This window comes from Oncorhynchus nerka, linkage group LG4, assembly GCF_034236695.1.
Source record: "Oncorhynchus nerka isolate Pitt River linkage group LG4, Oner_Uvic_2.0, whole genome shotgun sequence".
NCBI lineage: Eukaryota > Metazoa > Chordata > Actinopteri > Salmoniformes > Salmonidae > Oncorhynchus > Oncorhynchus nerka.
Genome location: NC_088399.1, coordinates 42354489 through 42376175, shown reverse-complemented (window position 1 = coordinate 42376175; position 21687 = coordinate 42354489). Strand labels below are relative to the sequence as shown.

Below are 21687 nucleotides of genomic sequence, written 5' to 3'. Positions count from 1 at the left end.
GTGATTTTATTGGCATTCACAGCACTGTAACACTGGCTTTGACACTGAAACAGTATGAATGCTGTAGTGTTTCAGAGGCATACTTTATCTTTACTGTAGTAGACAACATGTTCTGGTTTCATGGCTCTAAAGCATAAATCAGACATTGTTTTCACTGAAAACACAAAATACCTGGTTCTAGTGTGTAAGCCAGGTAACAAATAAGGCAGGTTATTTCAAACATTCAACTGCCAAGCCCACTGTGGTTAATGGAGTAGGGAAGGAGAGTCTGTTTTGTGTTTATTAAAACAGTAACATTCCACTAAGTCCACATGCCAAGATCAAAACTAAATGTTTCTCTTGGAGTCTCTGGGAGATTCAATACTGGAGATGCAGCAGAATTCAAAACAACTTATTTTCAAATGGATGGTTGTTAAAAAATCTCTGGAACTATGAAAGTTGTATTTCTCCCTCATGTATTGCCTGCATGACATGCCTCCTCCAAAACACATAAAAAGTCAGACTTCCACAAACCATTTTTAGCCTATTGTAGGTTGTGAAATCCTTGATCCCATAATAACAGGAAAGAGCAATGACATCAGTGGCATAACTGCAGACAGTAGATTTAACTGTATATCGACAGTTATATCATGCAGCATACAGTGCCTTTCGGAAAGTATTCAGACCCCATTACTTTTTTCACATTTTGTTACGTTACAGCTTTATTCTAAAATTCCCCTCACACAATACCCCCATAATGACAAAGCAAAAATAGGTTTAGAAAATTGTATAATTTATATATTTTTTAAAATTACATTTACATAAGTATTCAGATCCTTTACTCAGTACTTTGTTGAAGCAACTTTGGCAGCGATTACAGCACCTAGTCTTCTTGGGTCTGATGCTACAAGTTTGGCAGCGATTACAGCACCTAGTCTTCTTGGGTATGATGCTACAAGTTTGGCAGTGATTACAGCACCTAGTCTTCTTGGGTATGATGCTACAAGTTTGGCACATCTGTATTTTGGGAGTTTCTCCCATTCTTCTCTGCAGATCCTCTCAAGCTCTGACTGTTCGGATGGGGACTGTTGATGTACAGCTACAGTGCCTTGCGAAAGTATTCGGCCCCCTTGAACTTTGCGACCTTTTGCCACATTTCAGGCTTCAAACATAAATATATAAAACTGTATTTTTTTATGAAGAATCAACAACAAGTGGGACACAATCATGAAGTGGAACGACATTTATTGGATATTTCAAACTTTTTTAACAAATCAAAAACTGAAAAATGGGCTGTCATCAAATCAAATGTATTTATAAAGCACTTCTTACACAAGCTGATGTCACAAAGTGCTGTACAGAAACCCAGCCTACTGAATAGTGCCTTCCATCTGACCACCCTATCATAAAGGCCTGATTGGTGGAGTGCTGCAGAGATGGTTGTCCTTCTGGAAGGTTCTCCCATCTCCACAGAGGAACTCTAGAGCTCTGTCGGAGTGACCATCGGGTTCTTGGTCACCTCCCTGACCAATGACCTTCTCCTCCGATTGCTCAGTTTGGCCAGACGGCCAGCTCTAGGAAGAGTCTTCGCAGTTCCAAACTTCTTCCATTTAATAATGATGGAGGCCAATGTGTTCCTGGGGACCTTCAATGCTGCAGACCTTTTTTGGTACCCTTCCCCAGATCTATGCCTCGACACAATCCTGTCTCGAACCTCTACGGACAATTCCTTCAACCTCATGGCTTGATTTTTGCTCTGTGGGATCTTATGTAGAAAGGTGTGCCTTTTCATATCAATTGAATTTACCACAGGTGGACTACAATCAAGTTGTAGAAACATCTCAAGGATGACCAATGGACACAGGATGAATCGGAGCTCAATTTTCATAGTCTCATAGTGAAGGGTCTGAATACTTATGCAAATAAGGTATGTTTTTTATAAATTTGACAAGTAGCATAACTTATACTATACATTTGTAACAGCCTAAATGTTACAAAACATATTTTCAATCAAATAAGCCTTGCGTAATTCAACACTCTCATAGACCTCCGTACAATAAAAAGCTCATCTCAGCTCATACTCCTCAGTCTTTCCCCTATATCATTAAACTTTTAGCTAGACTATTAGTGCCGGGTCGGCCTCTCCTACGCTCCCTTTTTCTTTCACGCCAGAGCAGTCTCCCCCCCTCGCTTTTTCTCCCCTGCATAAATGTGGTGGGTATAAATAACCTCCTCTTCCTCCCAGAAGGCTGTGCTGTGGTGGGCGCTCTGCAGCTCTGGTGCGTCACTGAGCTGACTGACCGTGTCCTTCCACGTGTCCCTGGACTGGCCTACATGACACAGGACAGGGAGACCTGGTCCAGAGGCTACTTCACAGGAAGCACCGCTGCCACCCACCACACCACTTAAAATGACTGAGGCCAGCTGGGCAGCTAGCTAGCACTCAGCATGCCATGGACATTCTGTTAGACACGTCAGGATGCTGTGTGTTCACACAAGCCCCGAGACCTGCCCTCAGGAAACGTTTATAAGACTATAAATACCCCAGGAGAAGAGCAGCCAGTCTCAGGTCCCACTTAAGGCCCATCAGGGAGACCACTCAGCCTCTCAGCTAGACAGGCCATCTGAGACATGTGACCGATACTGACCGCCCTGATGCCTTGTAAAGAGTTCAGACAGTTTACAGCATCTAAGTAAATATAGTTTAAATCTAGTGCACCTTAAAAAACTAAGTCTGCAAAGGGAGAAGTATAACATATGGTGTGTACTTGTAGTGTAGAGATGAACTATAGTATGGTGTTTATGTTGATTGGGGCTGTGGGGCTGTGGCGGAGCAGGTTATGTTGTGTTGTTCAGTGTTGTGTTGTTCCCCCTGGGTGGATACAGTGATGGTTTCCATAACTATCCTCGCGTTATCTCCTGCCATGTAAAGAGATCAGAACAGTACAGACAGTTTCCACTGGGCCTACTGACGCTGACAACTGAGCTACCCCAGCCAGCTGAACAGTTACAGGGCTAGTAGGTGTGTGGTTTGGGCCATGGGTGAAAACAAAGCCTTTTACAGACACTGAGAAATACAGTGTGTATATCTGTATGGGTGGCCAGGCCACCACCACCCCCCTGTGATTATAGCCTCTTCCATTCTCTACAATGGATCGGTCTATTCCCACAGCACTGTATGTATACCATAACGCAAAATGCCTCAAGATGTAAACATACAGTAGAGTACAGTCTGTATTTCTCTCAAAACAAAATGCCTCTCCCACAACGTGCTTCTCAGATTAATGAAATAATTTAATGTGGTTTAAATTCTTTATGAATTGGCGTTACCTTTAAAGCTGAGATCCACAAAAGGGGAAACAGCACCAACAGTTGCATTTGTTATCGTTGTTTTTGTTTTTGTTTTTTTAAACAGAGGAGATGAGCATCCCGCAGTGTAAAAAAGGAAATGTGTAGTGCATACATACTCTGCTGGTGTAATGTGTAGTGCATACATACTCTGCTGGTGTAATGTGTAGTGCATACATACTCTGCTGGTGTAATGTGTAGTGCATACATACTCTGCTGGTGTAATGTGTAGTGCATACATACTCTGCTGGTGTAATGTGTAGTGCATACATACTCTGCTGGTGTAATGTGTAGTGCATACATACTCTGCTGGTGTAATGTGTAGTGCATACATACTCTGCTGGTGTAATGTGTAGTGCATACATACTCTGCTGGTGTAATGATGTTCAAGGGAAGAAAAAAAAAAAACTGTTCTTGTTTGAAGATACGTCTTTGTTTTTTTTGTAATATCCTGCTATGGATTCCAGCTTCAAGAAATCTATATCAGTATAAAATTCTGTCTGAGAAATGCATGCCCAACAGACCCAGCCATACATTCGCTACGGAGCATATAACTTCATTTTATGTACATTTATGGAGTTGTCTGTGAAGTGGATGATTTATCTGTTTTCATATTCAGACACTTGGACAATTCCCAAAGTGAGATTAACCCAATGCTGCCAAACCACCAAGCTCAAAGCTGACATTTTCGATTTGAGTGTGTATCAATCTTTGAGGTGATATGTAACTTGGCCAGACACCTTCTCAGAGGATTTCTTCCCACTTGATTTATTCAAATGTGTGCTGGAATAAATATTTAAAGCGCCCAAGAACTGAAAATTCCATAAACAAATCTCATTTGTGGCTCAGATATCATCCCTTTACTGTTGAGTGTCTTACTGTAAATACAGGGATATTATTGGGATTTGTGATTTGTCCTTATGTACCAAATTCAACTTTCTGAAAACATGTATTCAAATGATGTTTTAGCAGTTGCATGTCCAGATAGGTCTGTAGCGTTACATTTCATGAACTGATAAACATGGCTACGACCACATTTAGTTTCATAGTTCATATCTTTTGTTTTACATCTATACTGGGATTCCTTCCACTGAGAAAATAAGGAAACTGGCCCCAGCATCACTTACCAATTTCACTTTCAAAAACAGGGAAGTGCAAATCTCCTAAACAAACATGGACCTACATCAAAACTGGTAACAAGGCTGAGGGACTGAGCAAATACTGTACAAGAGCAAAATACTGCTTTGCTATTGACAAAGGCACTTCAACAGACATTCACCAATTTAATAGCAGTATAAAATGGTTAACTGGAGTCATACACTGACGAGAGTGGCTTGTCTATTAGCCAAGCATAGTCACTATCAAGTGATAATTAGTGTTAGTGAGAGTCCCAGCCTCCTTTTCACAGCAGCAACACAAACCGTGTGTACCTGTGGTGATTCAGAACCATTCATCACACAACAGGTCTGCCACTAGGCTTGGGCGGTATACCGTATATACCATATAAGGGGCTATTTGGAAAAAGCCACAGGATGGTTTTTCAATACCGTCCAAACGATTTATTTGAAGTTTTTTTCAATAAATATTTGAAGCTACTTTTTAATACGTGCATTCAACTTGTGCAATACCTTGGGAGATAAAGCAATACCTTGGGAGATAAAGCAATACCTTGGGAGATAAAGCAATACCTTGGGAGATAAAGCAATACCTTGGGAGATAAAGCGGATTGCATTTTCATTTCACCTGTCAAATTATTTAACATTATGAATCTTACCTTAGTTCCCCAGAACAGTGGAGTCATCATGTGTTTGTAAATAGCACGGAAGAAAGCAGGAGCTGGTGTATTTGATTTAACTTGCTAGTTGGCCAAGTAAGTGGTTGAATTAATAAGGAGACGGGGCATCAGATAGTTTTATCTTTTAGATTTTTTTCTTACATTTTCTTGAACCTTTATTTAACTAGGCAAGTCAATTAAGAACAAACTCTTATTTACAAAGACAGCCTACCCCTGGTCAAACCCGAACCAGGAACTGTAGTGACGCCTCTTGTACTGAGATGCAGTGCTTTAGAAAGCTGCACCACTCGGGAGCCGTGTTTGAGAAGTCAAAGCTCTTTGGAAGGGTTGTACAGCTACACACAGATCCACAGCGTGTACACATGCTGCTCCATAGCCAGTACTGTTCATCCTTCAGACAAGCATGAGTCAGAACTGTTTTATTTTGAACAATGTCTCTCTTTCACATTTGCTTGTAAATGTCAAAACTCACAACAACAAAAATTAGGTAGCTACTACCTATACTTGTATAACTTTATGAGCTGGTTTTAACATCTTTGCAATTAATTTATTTTCGTTTGACCTCATTAGAATGTTTATCTAGCAGCCTCTATTGAAATTCGCTATTAGTTTGTGCTAATTTTGTTAGCATTCTGGTAATAGACACCCAATGGGCTTTTGTTTTTAGCACCCCCTGGTGTATGAAGACAGTAACAAATACCGTGATGAGAGAAGGACAGTATGACGATATGAAAAACTACCTGCCACCGTACGGATCCTCTCCTGTCCCAGATATCAGCCTAGGCCTCTCAGCCGAGCCCCAGACCAGGCCAGACCCCAGCCAGTGCCAGACATCAGCATAACATACGGTGCCCCAGACAGATATTACACAACTACTGCTTCTCCGTAGGGTTCCAGAGAACTCAGAGGAGTCTCTGGCATTCGTAGACAGATTCATCTTTTGCTCTGTGACAAGGAAGACGGCCCCACTGTGTCAAAGCCAGAGACAGAGGTAAGAGCCAGCGCTATCTCAGACTGACTGACAGAATATCAAATGGCATGCAGATTGGTAGAACAAAGTCTATACTCTTCACAGAAATTGTGGAAAGTTCTGGAAATATGTGAATACGATGGTTGCTATTTGTATATGTCAGATAAAAATGGCATGAGGCACAAAGATAGAGACAGAGGGAGATTTACAGAGGCCATTAAAATGTCAGAGGGGCCTTTGCAGTTAAAGCCGTCAGAAGAGAGGTTGTGTGGTTGAAAGCAGCAGTGAGTGGCACATACTGGATCTACGGCGCAGGCTCTTTCATCACTCTGGAGCCAGATGGCATAGTGAGCATTAATGCCATTCCTGTGAGGTGAGTGTCGTGGCTGAGAGGACACTTGTCTAAGTGTGAGCTTGTGTAGGGCTCTAAATTTAAAAATAAATAAATAATTGGTAGTCCTGGTGCTCCCAACTTAAAGTTAGGAGCACCAGGAAATAAGATTTTTACAGCCTATATTGGGCCTATATTAATTCTGTGCCCTAAAAACTAATATGTAACACTTAATCCATTACTTTATTATAAAAGCTAACATTGAGATGAATACCTTTCATTGAAATGACATTTGTGGAACATTAAGTTTCTACATTGCATAAACACACTTTCTCAATTGAGATGCATTACATAAAGTGTACACTGTCTCTTTAAAAAATGTCAGGTATGTGATGAGACATGCAAGAGATTGGTCATTCATTTATTTATGAGATCATGGATCTTCTGAAAAAGCCATCCCTTCTCCTTTCTTTCTGTGTCCCCACATGTTTGGATACACTGCTAAAGTTACCAGGTTGTTAGCTAGCTAGCCAATGAGGTAACATGACTGAACAAAGTGTAAACAAATGGTCAACGACGTCAATAGTAGATTTAGAACGGCCCACGACATTGCTTTATGAATGTAAAATGCAGTCCCGGCAGATAGAAATGATGTGCTGGTAATATGGGTCAGAGATTTTGACCTGGTTGGACTAGAAGTAAGCCATTTTCACTGTAGTAATGGTTCAACCATAATGCTAACGGATCTGTACTCACTTGTTTCTCTAGGGCACTCTGAAACAACGCTACAGTGCAACCTTATCACGCAGTGCTTCCAAAATAAAAACTCTTGGTCGCACAGTAAAATATGTTCTCGCACTTTAGAGCCCCGAGTGTGTGCAATGCGGGGTTTTTTTGGGGGGGGGGGGGGCAGCATCCCAGAGTCGCCTCTTCACTGCTGACGTTGAGACTGGTGTTTTGCAGTTACTATTTAATAAAGTCTGTTTCTCAAACTAGACACTATTGTACTTGTCCTCTTGCTCAGTTGTGCACCGGAGCCTCCCACTCCTCTTTCTATTCTGGTTAGAGCCAGTTTGCACTGTTCTGTGAAGGGAGTAGTACAAAGCATTGTACAAGATCTTCAGTTTCTTGGCAATTTCTCGCATGGAACAGCCATCATTTCTCAGAACAAGAATAGACTGACGAGATTCAGAAGAAAGTTTTGTTTCTGGCCATTTTGAGCCTGTAATCGAACCCACAAATGCTGATGCTCCAGATACTCAACTCGTCTAAAGATGCCATGTTTTATTGCTTCTTTAAAATCAGAACAGTTTTTAGCTGTGCTAACATAATTGCTAAAGGGTTTTCTAATCATCAATTAGCCTTTTAAATGATAAACTTTGATTAGCTAATCCACTGTGCCATTGGAACACAGGAGTGATGGTTGCCAATAATGGGCCTCTGTACACCTATGTAGATATTCCATTAAAAATCTGCCAATTCCAGTTAAAATAATCATTTACAATATTAACAACGTCTACAATGTATTTCTGATCAATTTAATGGACAAAAAAAGTTGCTTTTCTTTCAAAAACAAGGAAATGTCTAAGTGACCTCAAACTTTTGAACGGATATAAACACACGTTTATGTCACTCCCCCAACAAAATATAAATAAAACATATGAGAGACTCACCCGTGAGATTGTGAGGGGCAGACAGAAGTCCTTTCCTCCCTGCAGTCTGAAGCCCCAGGGGGCGGGGCCAACCAGAGACACTGTAGTTGCTGCTCATGATGCTCCTGCAGAAACAAAAAAAGCAGACAAAACATTAATAAAATCAGGACCTTTATGGGTTATACAGAAGACACAGCAGTCCAAAAGTTATCCCATCTGCAATGTGTGATTGGTTACAGGATCTGAGGCGTTTGACGCCATCTCCTGCACCACAGTAGGGCTGTTTAACTATATATTTTTTAATATGTATTATTTTTTTCAATGCCTTCTTGAACATGTGAACTTCCATGTGCCTTAATTAAACATGTATGGGATTTGTAAATATGAACACACATTTTTATTACGAGTTTAGCCAAGTGGAGAAAGCACAGCTATACAGGGAGAAAGACAGGATTCTTCCTGGCTAGTCATGATTGGCTGAGATAATGGATTTGGTTGGACATGAGATGACATACCAAACAGGACTCATGTCACAGGCTTCTATAATAACAGAATGAGATTTTCCCTAGTCAGTATATACAGTAGATCATCTTTGCTACCCCGGATTAGAGGTCGACCGATTAATCGGAATGGCCGATTAATTAGGGCCAATTTCAAGTTTTCATAATCGGAAATCGGTATTTCTGGGCGCCGATTGTTTTAATATTTTTTTTTATACCTTTATTAAGTTAAGAACTCAATGAAGGCCTAGGAACGGTGGGTTAACTGCCTCGTTCAGCGGCAGAACGACAGATTTTCAACTTATCAGCTCGGGGGATCCAATCTTGCAACCTTACATTTAACTAGTCCAATGCAATAACGACATACCTCTCTCTCGTTGCACTCCACAAGGAGACTGCCTGTTACGCGAATGCAGTAAGCCAAGGTAAGTTGCTAGCTAGCATTAAACTTATCTTTAAAAAAACAATCAATCATAATCACTAGTTAACTACACATGGTTGATGATATTACTAGATATTATCTAGCGTGTCCTGTGTTGCATATAATCTAACTGAGCATACAAGTATCTAAGTGTCTGACTGAGCGGTGGTAGGCAGAAGCAGGCGCGTAAACATTCATTCAAACAGCACTTCCGTGCGTTTTGCCAGCCACTCTTCGTTGTGCGTCAAACATTGCACTGTTTATGACTTCAAGCCTATCAACTTCCAAGATGAGGCTGATGTAACCGGAGAGAAATGGCTAGCTACGCGCTAATAGCGTTTCAAACGTCACTCGCTCTGAGCCTTCTAGTAGTTGTTCCCCTTGCTCTGCTTCGATTGTGGCTGTTGTCGTTGTGTTGCTGGTTCGAGCCCAGGGAGGCACGAGGAGAGAGACAGAAGCTATACTGTTACACTGGCAATACTAAAGTGCCTATAAGAACATCTAATAGTCAAAGGTTAATGAAATACAAATGGTATAGAGGGAAATCGTCCTATAATTCCTACAACCTAAAACTTCTTAACTGGGAATATTGAAGACTCATGTTAAAAGGAACCACCAGCTTTCATATGCTCTCATGTTCTGAGCAATGAACTGAAACGTTAGCACATATTGCACTTTTACTTTCTTCTCCAACACTTTGCTTTTAAACCAAATTGAACATGTTTCATTATTTACTTATGCTAAATTGATTTTATTGATGTATTATATTAATTTAAAATAAGTGTTAATTCAGTATTGTTGTAATTGTCATTATTACAAATAAATAAATAAAATAAAAATTGGCAGATTTAAAATCGGTATCAGCTTTTTTTTGGGGTCCTCCAATAATCGGTATCGGCGTTGAAAAATCATAATCGGTCGACCTCTACCCCGGATATTTGGAAAGATACAGTATAGCTATGCACAACTGAAAAAGTGTGGATGCAATTCAAAAACATTGCTGCCCTGTATTTAGCTGGGTTTAAGTAGAGACTGCTTTCTGGAGGACAATGCCATGCTTACTCACATAGATGGGTTGGGATATAGCTTGAGAGGGTGTGAACGATGCTGAATGGGCATAAACAAAGAAAGGCTCTCTCCCTAGTGTGAAAATCTCAATCTTTCATAGGGCATTTTATCCTATTTGTCTTTTGAGTGGGATAACAATTGTATCAACTTTTAAAGCAGCATAACTATGAGTATGTACTTTTATAACGTGTAAAAAAAATAAGCAAATCACATACATTTGACATAAACCTCAATAGAGAAATATGGTCACATCTTAATATTGAATGAAAAACATAAAATGTCAGCAAACCCACGAGTCTCAGCTGTTCAGTGGGTCACCGAATAGGAGTACTATAAGACAAAAGATTGTCAAGCTCCAAATACCTGCAGTATTGCTTGACTCAGCCGTTTCCATGGAAGCCAGATGGGTTACAAGTTAGGGCTTACTTTATTACAGTCTTGTTATTAGTCAGTTAAATTTGTACTTAATGATAACACATGGTGATATAAATCTGATCTACACAGGGGTTGACATTTTAACCCTCTTCTTCCGAACCATCTGTAGAGACAGTGGATATGAACGTTTGGACATGGGTCGAGTCTTTTGACGCTGGAGCTTAACCAGAATCAACACCGCTATTCAGAGAAGTGAAGCATATTTTCCTCTGTGAGAGACAGACACATTCAAGTTGTATTTTTGTTCAAGAAAAGATGGATCAATGAGGTCCGGAGGGTATGAGGTCAATGAGGTCCGGAGGGTAGCACAGAATTAATTGTATATTTCCTTGCCGTCAGTTTGCAAAAAACAATATTCTGGAGCTGGACACCGTCAAGACTGTATGAATGTACGTCCATTATAATTTCTACACAGTTTAGATGTTTTTTTTGTCCTTTCTTGTTTTTTTTTGGTGGGGTTGACCAACTTCAATATTGCAGACTGGAACTTCCATAATTGTCTGTATCATTTCCAATCCCCCATATATTTTGTGTACGCACACACACCTTTTAAAATATATTTTAGTTATTATTTTCCACTAACCATACCACCCCTCTCATAATTGGAGTAAACTAATGAACACTTAGGCTTCTACCTCCAGCTTATACAAACTATATACATTTTATGAACACAATCCATTTTACAAGTTAGTGCCTTTGAATACTTTCCAGGCTCCTTTGACTTTTTCTACATTTTGTTACATTAGAGCCTTATTCTAAAATAAATTACACACAATGACAAAGTGAAAACAGGTTAAAACATTTTTGCTAATTCATTAAACCTAAAAAACAGAAAAATCTTATTTACATAAGTATTCATACCCTTTGCTATGAGACTCAAAATTGAGCTCAGGTGCATCCTGTTTCCATTGATCATCCTTGAGATGTTTCTATGACTTGGAGTCCACCTGTGCTAAATTCAATTGATTGGACATGATTTGGAAAGGCACATACCTGTCTATACAAGGTCCCACAGTTGACAATGCATGTCAGAGCAAAAAAACAAACCATTAGGTTGAGGGAATTGTCCGTAGAGCTCCGAGACAGGATTGTGTCGAGGCACAGATCTGGGGAAGAGTACCAAAAAAATGTCTACAGCATTAAAGGTCCCCAAGAACACAGTGGCTCCATCATTCTTAAATGGAAGATGTTTGGAACCACCAAGACTCTTCCTAGAGCTGGACGCCTGGCCAAACTGAGCAATCGGGGGAGAAGGGCCTTGGTCAGAGAGGTGACCAAGAACCTGATGGTCACTCTGACAGAGCTCTAAAGTTCCTCTGTGTAGATGAGAGAAACTTCCAGAAAGACAACTATCTCTGCAGCACCCCACCAATCAGGCCTTTATAGTAGGCTGGCCAGACAGAAGCCACTCCTCTGTAAAAAGCACGACAGCCTACTTGAAGTTTGCCAAAAGGCACCTAAAGGACTCTGACCATGAAAAACAAGATTCTCTGATCTGATGAAACCTACATTGAACTATTTGGCCTGAGTGCCAAGTGTCACGTCTGCAGGAAACCTGGCATCATCCCTACAGTGAAGCATGGTGGTGGCAGCATCATGCTGTGGGGATGTTTTTCAGCGGCATAGACAGGGAGACTAGTCAGGATCGAGGCAAAGACAAACAGAGCAAAGTATAGAGAAATCCTTGATGAAAACCTGCTCCAGAGAGCTGAGGACCTCAGATTGGGGTGAAGGTTCACCTTCCAACAAGACAACGACCCTAAGCACACAGCCAAGACAACGCAGGAGTGGCTTCGAGACAATTCTCTGAATGTCCTTGAGTGGCTCAGCCAGAGCCCGGACTTGAACCCGATCAAACATCTCTGGAGACTTGAAAATAGATGTGCAGCAACGCTCCCCATCCAACCTGACAGAGCTTGAGAGGATCTGCAGAGAAGAATGGAATAAACTACCCAAATACAGGTGTGCCAAGCATGTAGCGTCATACCCAAGAAGACTCGATGCTGTAATCGCTACCAAAAAGGTGCTTCAGCAAAGTACTGAGTAAAGGGTCTGAATACTTACGTAAATGTGATTGTTTTTTTTTGTTGTTTTTTTAACAAATGTAAAACAATTTCTAAAAACCTGTTTTTGCTTTGGCCCAACATTCCTACCCACCAGGCTACCTGCCGCCCCATATGGCATTTGGGGCGACAGGTAGCCTAGTGGTTAGAGCGTTGGACTAGTAATCGAAAGGTTGCAAGATGGAATCCCCGGGCTGACAAGGTACAAATCTGTCATCCTGCCCCTGAACAAGGCAGTTAACCCACTGTTCCTAGGCCATCATTGAAAATAAGAATTTGTTCTGAACTGACTTACCTAGTTAAATAAAAAAGGTTAAAAAACACCGCTGTACATTTTTTGGTGCTTAAATTAAACTGGTACACTTTATTTTTCACAATTTTCTTCCCCCTTCCACTTTTGTGGTAATGCTGCAATTAGTAGGTTGAAATTTTGGGTACAGCAGACATTTCTATATATTTTTGTTAACTGCATGTGGTCTACACTGACAAATCCACCAGTTATACCTTTTTTATTTTATTGAAAAATGTGTATATTTGAGTATAAAAACAATATCTTTTGTATTATTTGTTCTGTATTTTTCTGGTGGATTTAACAGAAATTGCAACCAACTTCCTATGGCTTGTTTTAGATGATTGATTTTAGATGATTTCGTTTTCAAATAACCGAAAGTGAGAGGTTGTAATCTGAATAAAGGGGAAAAGGCCATTCTTGAACATGTGGTGAGACATTCTTACTAATTTGCTAGAAAACCAGTTCGGATTGAACTATACGTTTTGTATAACTGCCACCTTTAGTGAGAGGTGTAATGCTTTAATATATAATCATGTCTGCCCTCTGAATTCATATTCATTATATAAATAGGCCCATTTAATTTTGTCTGGGTTGCCATTCTAAATAAAATCAAATTGCTCATATAATATATATATATATTTTTTTTTTAAACGGGTCACTGGGTGTAGGCAAGACCATAAGCAAATAGGTAGACTGATATGACTAAAGAGTTAATCAGGGTGATTTTTCAACAAATAGACAGGTAGTCTTTTCCATGGTAGCAAGATCTTATCTATTTTTGCTAACTTTTTCTTCAAATTTATTGGAGTGAGATAATTCATTTCTTTTGGAATATGTATACCAAGTGTGTCCACATCACCGTCAGACCATTTTATTGGTAAACTACACAGTAATGTAATTAGATTTGAGGAATCTTGAAGTATATTCAGTTCATCTCCAGAACAAACAAAAAAATATCTCTGTTGCCAGAGAATTTAATGTTCATTTCTCTACCATAAGCTGCCTCCAACATCGCTTTAGAGAATTTGTCAGTACGTCCAACCAGCCTCACAATCGAAGACCACGTGTAACCACGGCAGCCCAGGACTTCCACATTCTTCACTGCGTTGACGTCACCCGGACAACTGATGAAAATGAGGAGTATTTCTGCCTGTAATAAATCCTTTTTGTGAGGAACAACTCATTCTGATTGGCTGGACCTGGCTCCCAAGTTGGTGGGCCTATGCCCTCCCATGGCTGTGCCCTGACCCAGTCATGTGAAATCCATAGATTAGACCTACATGAACTAACTCGCATGTTGCATTTATATTTTTGTTCAGTATAATAAAACAGACCCAGAAAAAAAACTTACGTGTCAAAATAACCTTCAAAGCAACAATAAATTAAATGAGAGCAGATTTATTTTATTTCACAAAAGTGTCTTCCCTACTGAGGTCACAAAGAACAATCAATCCACAACTGAAATATCATTAGCGGGTGAAAACGGACCGTCCCACAACAGTGCTGTGCCTATTTAAGCTTTGTGTGTGTGCGCCACCGTGTACATCAGCTTACACAGAGTGTAGTGTGCAGTCAAGTATTTAAAGAGTAGGAGTTGGGAAGGCTACTGCTGATAAGTGGAGTGGAGTGCTATGTAGATCCAGCATAACCCAAACAAACATTCCTCCTCAACAATAGATTACAGACTAGCAGTTTACTGAGGAACCCCAAAACTAGCCACGAACAATTCTAGCTTATATCGAATGAATTTCCACTGTTTGTCATTCTACCAATGTCATCAAAACCTGCCTAGATAGATGGCTAAATAACTAACTTCTCTCTTGTAGAGCCCAAACGAAATATCAGTTTGCCGATATTATCCTTTTAACAACTGCTCTTTTGGATGGCAATTTATGAGAATTCAGTGTGGGAAAATGACACTTTGTAACTTACCCACTGTAAAACAGTATATCGGTAGGTTTTGCCTCCCAAAAAAAAAAAATCTGAATCAGACCCAAGAAAACATCTTGGTAGGCTCTACCCTCTTGTATTCCATCGACTGTTAGTGTGGAACAGGCCCAGGTGGACTAGATTATAGCACAGCACTCAATGTTCCAGACAGTAGAACTGAGCTAATTATTACTTCTTGATCCAGCTCTCTACAGGAGCAGGCCACTGGCAGGAGAGGAGAGGTACATAGGTCATAGGTCACGAGACCAGCGAGGTAGCCTAGTGGTTAGAGCGTTGGACTAGTAACCGGAAGGTTGCAAGTTCAAACCCCCGAGCTGACAAGGTACAAATATGTCGTTCTGCCCCTGAACAGGCAGTTAACCCGCTGTTCCTAGGCCGTCATTGAAAATAAGAATTTGTTCTTAACAGACTTGCCTGGTTAAATAAAGGTAAAATACATTTTAAAAAACTGAGGTAGGCCAAAAATCTATACCCACGTAAAAGCAAAAGAGAGAGGATCCAGCTGTGTTTGTAGTGAACTGAAACTACACTTTGAACTGAGAACGTTTCCCCTTCACTGAACACACTACTGAGTTGTTAACACTGTCCTACTTTAACATGGGCCAGGGCAGGGGGTGGAGGGGAAGACTATTGGCTCCTGATAAGATATCATCTAAAACTTTTCCCACCATGTTATTAAGGCCCAATCTACTTTTTATTTTTTTAATCCTTCTTATCTTTCCGCACAATAATAATGACTTTTACATCACATCTCAGATTTCTCTGTGGCAAATCTTACCATATCCTGTATCAAAACTGTCCTTTGTGAAAGTGATCAGGACAGAGATATGGAGTCATGCCAGCAGCATCACACCTCACTGACACAACAGGCTACGACACACCCAGGAAGTTACATATTTTTGTAAAAAGCGTTATTTTTTTTGTTGTTGACTGAGAACACATTCTCATTTACAGCGACGACCTGGGGAATAGTTACAGGGGAGAGGGGGCAGAATGAGCTAATTGTAAGCTGGGACGAGAGGGCAAGGCACAGATGGTGAGGACAGACCACCCATAAACATACAAACTCAGTAAGAGATATGAAAGAAAAAGAGAAACAATCTAGAGGAAGATATTGCTTAATTCATGCCCTTCATTATAAAATTTCAACTGATAGGCCAATTAGGTGTTCTTAATAGAAATATATATACATACACAAATATATACATATATATATATATATATATATATATATATATATATATATATATACACACACACATATATTAAGTGTTTCATACACTCTTAGGGGAAAAAAAGGGTTCCAAAACAGTTCTTCCCCTTTTTGGTTCCATGTAGAACCCTTTCCACAGAGGGTTCTACATGGAACTCAAAATGGTTCTACCTGGAACCAAAAAGGGTTCTTCAAAGGGTTATCTTATGGGGACAGCCAAAGAAACCTTTTAGGTTCTAGAAAGCACCTTTCTACCCACTAGCTCATCTCTGAATTTTAAGCTAAACTGAGGTGATTAAGGTATTGTACTGTGATTACCAGCGATATCCATCAACTAGTGAATCCCCAGTGTAAAACCGTGTAAATGCTGTCAGATCTTCAGACTGATCTCTCTATAGGGGTTAGTACTGTAGGCTGGTGCTTGGGCTGGTGCCACTGCCTGTTGCGGAGAGAGCAGCAGAAACAGACAGAGCCAGAGACACACCCTGGAAGGCCAGGGACACGTTGGAACTCAATCCAACACCACTTCCCCGTGACTGAGCCGTTCACTGGAGCCCCGAGGGCTTGTCTGATTGGAGCTGCCACATTTGTCAACCACCTGGCAAGAATGTACTATACTGTAGGACTTTGGGGGGGGGTACAGGACAGGACTAACAGTGTGTCCTACTGACTCATAGACTCACCCCCCTGTTGCTTTACCTGAACGGACAATACCAATCGTCAGACACACATTATGGCATGTATGGTGCCTTTCATGCGCTGTTGAATTTCATTGGTTTTGACCCTGCCTATTTTCACATTCCCTTTCCATTGAAAATAAGCAGAAGTATAATTATTGAACAACTAAATCATTGTGAGTTGAGACGTGACACAGGAGTGAGTGAGCTAGCAGAAGTCCAGACTGAGTTTTCATGTCCAGGAAGGAAGAAGAGGTTCTGAAGGAGAAAAACTCTGACTGGTGAAGAGAGACCTCAGGCATCTCTCTACCACACACACACCTCCGTGAAGGAAAAAGTGCTGTCAAATGGTTGGACTAAGGGCTTTGTGAGTACAGGTCCACACATGCCCATGTGTACATCTAGTGCACTTTAAACCATGTTGCAGGTTAATGTGTACACATGACCTCTGCCCGCGCACATAAGTTAGACGTTGACACAAAAACACAATGAGACTGATTGAGTGTATAGACCATAACACTGTTGCAAGAGCAGTTAGTCAATTAGCCCCATTATGCAGGTGAGATTACCCACTATTGTAGATAAAATCAGTGTGAGGTCGGATTGGTTCTGCTTCCAGACTAAGTATTGTCACCCATGGTTCCTTATGGAACGTGCACAGATGTTAGCTTTTTTAGCACAGTTTCCTGGGACATCAGTAAACACCATAGAAGATAACAGGTTGAGGATGATGTGAACCACAATGATTCACCACAGCTTCTAAAACAGACATTGCCAATAAATTGTATCCGTATCCGACAGGGACACTCATTTCAGTTGAAAGGGGAGAGAACAAATGTTCTGCTGGGGAGGAGTTCATGAGTAATACTGCCTTGTCATCCAAAACATAATGTTTCAGTGGTGTAAGTCATGCCGTCAGTCATACCTCCACACTGTGGCCTGGGGAGTAAATGGTGAACCCCTGAGGGTCAGAGCACCACCTGCTCCAACATGTCACCTGACCTCTACCGTACACCCCTCCCCTCTCCTCTCCTACCTCAGTCAGACTTCTTGCCCACTGTTTATGTGGCTGACTGATCACAACTGGAGCAGGTGTGGCAGACTCTTTGACACAGGTAGTGGTGAATCACTGGCAGCCAGGAGAGGAGAGCAGTGGGACAGAAGGAGATGAGGGAAGGGGGGGGGGGGGGGGGTCACACACCTGGAGAACAACAGGACACACGCCCCTCCAGCCTCAGACACACACGTACTGATGTACTCATTATAGGCACCCTTCTCAGTTCTCCAGTGTGACCTAGGGCTGAGGTGAGCTAACTATGTCCAGGGCTCAGGGGAAATTACAAACCCAACAGCACCAACCTAGAGTTCACCAAGAGGACAATCTGGCACTAACCATCTGGTAATCAACATGTTTTCAGAGTACAACAAATTGGGTGGGTACTAATTATATGCCACTTTCCTAAGGAAGCAAAAACAACAGAAACAATGGGGAGTGACCTTTAACTCAGACTTCCTTCCTAACCTCTCCAAATCAATAGTGGGTCAAGGATCAAGTCTTTCACACTGCACATCTGAGTATAGGTCAAGGTCTGCAGTTCAATTTGCACAGTTGATGCATGGATTCTTTTCTAAGTACGCCACACTAAACGGTCATCATAACTTCAGAAGTTCCTGTGATCATTTCTACGGTTTCAGGACATGAGGTTTTCCTCGGGTGATGAAAAACAAGCCACTATCCACTCAGAAATGCCGGTCGGCATTTAGCAAACAGAAGTAGATTATTTAGTTTGTCCAAAACAAACGTTACCCGTACAAGACACAGACTCCCTCTAAACTAACTCCACCGCAGCGTAATCTCTGTCCAACATAAGGCTGTTTAGAAATGCTCATGACAAAAACACATAGCTGTCGATTGTTACAAATGTGTCTACTCTGTACACCTGTCACCTGATGTAAAAAATAATTTAAAAACCGCTTCAAAAGTTCTGACCTTCACTGATTAGACATTTAAAAATAGCTCCTGTAATTATAGTTCATGTCAACAGAGCAGTCACGCAAACTGGACTAGAGACACATGACAACGTTTCTTTTTTTTTTACTGAGCCTTGGTAGTACCCAAAGCACACTATCCTCAGTGTAATATTGAACTAAGTTAACTTCCTTCATGTCAATGCATGCCTGTCTTACACACCATATTCTGGTACAATGCAAAGGAAATAAATACCTTTCACAATTTTTCACACAGATCTCAACACGTTCCCTTTCCTTGCCAAGTATTAGACTACATTGCTGTAATTGGCTACATAATAGTACACCAAGTATTAGGCTAGAGTAAATTCACATTCAAATCTCTTCCTCTCTCTGTAGGACAGTGAGTGTATTTGTGCCACCAGTGTCTCAATAACTGTAACATGTTATATCAACCTTTAAAATTGTCTATAAAACGAAACATTACTTCAAACAACCCTTTTTATGAATATATATTAAAAACTTGGCTACAGTATCCTCCACCACTATTGTTTTGTGGGTGGGTGTGACTACGCACACTAGCTCGTATCTCCTTTAAACAAAAATAAAAGTAGCCTAACAATTGCCTATCCATCTATTTCGAATAGTTTTCCCATTCAATGTATGTGTCTGTCCCCCTCTGTATGTTTTGTGCTCACCTTTTCGTGGATGAGGCAAAGCCGGTTTGGTCGAGGTGTTGAGGTGTGAAAGCGTGTGACCGTTCTGCGGCTACCACGAGTTTCAGACTGAACTGAAGTGAACGGAACTATGACTTCCGCATCGCCCTATCTCATCTGACTGGCCCATACCACGGTAGGCGGGCAATCCCGGTTACTTCAGTAAACGCGACAATGTTCCAGAGTGTTAATATCATATTGGTACATTTTACTTGCAAGATGGTTACATTTGTACCCACTTGTTAAGAATATCTGTACAATTGTAAAGGATGAAAAACGTATAGACAATTCAATGACTGCCTGCCTATGCCTAGCCTATAGATAGATATGTTTCACAAATCATCTATAGTCCTACTAGCAATCATACTACATAAAGGGTCATGTAAAATGTCAATGATCAAAAAGGTCATCGACCAAAGGTCCTTGGTCAAAGGTCATTGGATCAGAATATCATACCGAATGTAATAATAAAGTGTATTGTTATCGACTAAACAGAAAATATCCAGTTGTATTCATTTCAATGTGGTTTCATTTGAATTATGTCTGGATGTGTCTTGATGAACAGAATGAATAGGCTTTTCCTCGGGTGGATGAGAGTCAAAGAGAAAGGGAGTGTTTATATTTGTTAAATAAATCAAATAAGGGAAATGGGAAAAGAAAGGGAACAGGGAAGTGAAAGGATCGGGGAAGAGGGGTTCACGACACAATGAGGGTTGGCTACAAATAGAGAGAAGGGCAATAATTGATTGAATTTCGAACTACATGTCCCCTGTCAGTGACGGCTTAATCTAAAAAAGGTGGTTATTTGGGTGGTCTGGACAGAAGGGAAGTTGGTGGTCAAGTTGACTGCTGGTGTATTGTGACGGTACTATCATTATTCAAAATAAATTTGACTCAACTGAGCATCTGTCAACTTGACCAATTATCCAAGAGTTGTCCTGATCTTTTTTTTAATGTAACTTTCACATTACGTTTGATTGTTAATTGGTACTCATTAGTTTGAGTGGTCATAATGATGATACTGTGGTGAAGCTGTGAGACAGCTTGTAAGGGAGGACGTCACTAAATCATGAACTAATTGCTCGCACCTGTGCCTGCTTCTGCCCGGGAATGAGCAACTGATATAAAGCAGAGCTGAGAGCGCAGGGGAGCTGTACCTTGACGGACGACGTTGGTCTTGTAGTTTGCAATCCCTTTATGCCTCGAGCACACCGACAGTGTTTTTGCGCAAAAAAATGGTACAGAGCATCATCTGGATATGTGTGCAACAAAAGTTCAACTTTCACCTTCTGCCTCCATTTCTGTCAAGCCGTCAAAGGGCGTACAGTTTGATGCGAACATTCGATGAATCCAATTTATGCCCCGATCACACCTACAGTGTTTTGCATTTTGGTACATCCGAAGTACATTCATTGCCAATAAAATGCTGCGTTTGCCTTTTTGCAGAAGCAGTTGCAGTGTGTTCTGTGTGGTGCATACGTTGGATTTATCATACATGCGCGTCAAACTGTATGAGTCGAGGCTTGACAGAAATGGTAGCAGAGGGAGAATATTGAACTGTTGTTGCACACATATCCAAATGATGCTACGTCCTATTTTGCGCAGAGCACTATCGGTGTGATCAAGATATTGTCCACCACACAGAACGCAATGCAACTGCCTTTGCAACACAATACTGCAAGGCCAACGCAGCGTTCCATTGGAAATGAATGGTGAAACAAAATGCAATGAACAATGGGTGTGATCTGGCAGCCTGCGAAAGACAGGTAGTGAGGGAGAATTTGGGGAACCAGAGTAGATAGTGGGGTTGCTAGGAGTGCAAGCCATCTCCCCAGTTTTTAGGAACAGAGCAGTTGCATGTTGTATTGTGTTCTTGGACATGCGAATTAAGAACCTGGTCTCATAGCATTTCGTATTATTCTGTATGTAAATCTAAGACACTCCATTTAGTATAATGAGGTTACGTTTCATATGGTATTAATTTGTGGATGTCCATCACCCATTTCGATGATATGTTACGAATTCCAAAACGTATAATATGTTAAGAATTCCAGCTAGGTTGCTAACGTTAGCTAGGTTAGGGTTATGTTTAGGAGTTAGGTTAAGGGAAGGGTTAGGGTTGGCTAAAAGGGTTACGTTAGGGGAATGGTTAGCTAAAATTGTCTGTGATGAGATTCGAGTACACAACCTTTGAGTTGATAGACGTTCAAGTTATACATCTACCCCAACCAACCACCCTACTTTCATTTTGCCTTAATTAATCATCTGTCTTATTTAGCCATACCAAAAATAACATATCATACTAAATG

General features: G+C 40.9%; 1 protein-coding gene across 1 annotated transcript in view; it reads right to left on the bottom strand.

The window, feature by feature from the left end:
• pdlim5b (PDZ and LIM domain 5b) overlaps positions 1-8193 on the bottom strand; it is a 66727-nt gene extending 58534 nt beyond the window's left edge. Inside the window, 2 exon segments of the mRNA XM_029654906.2 lie at positions 8097-8178; positions 8180-8193. Coding sequence (XP_029510766.2) covers positions 8097-8178; positions 8180-8193 — 96 coding nt within the window.
• Between the last annotated feature and the right edge of the window lie 13494 nt (positions 8194-21687).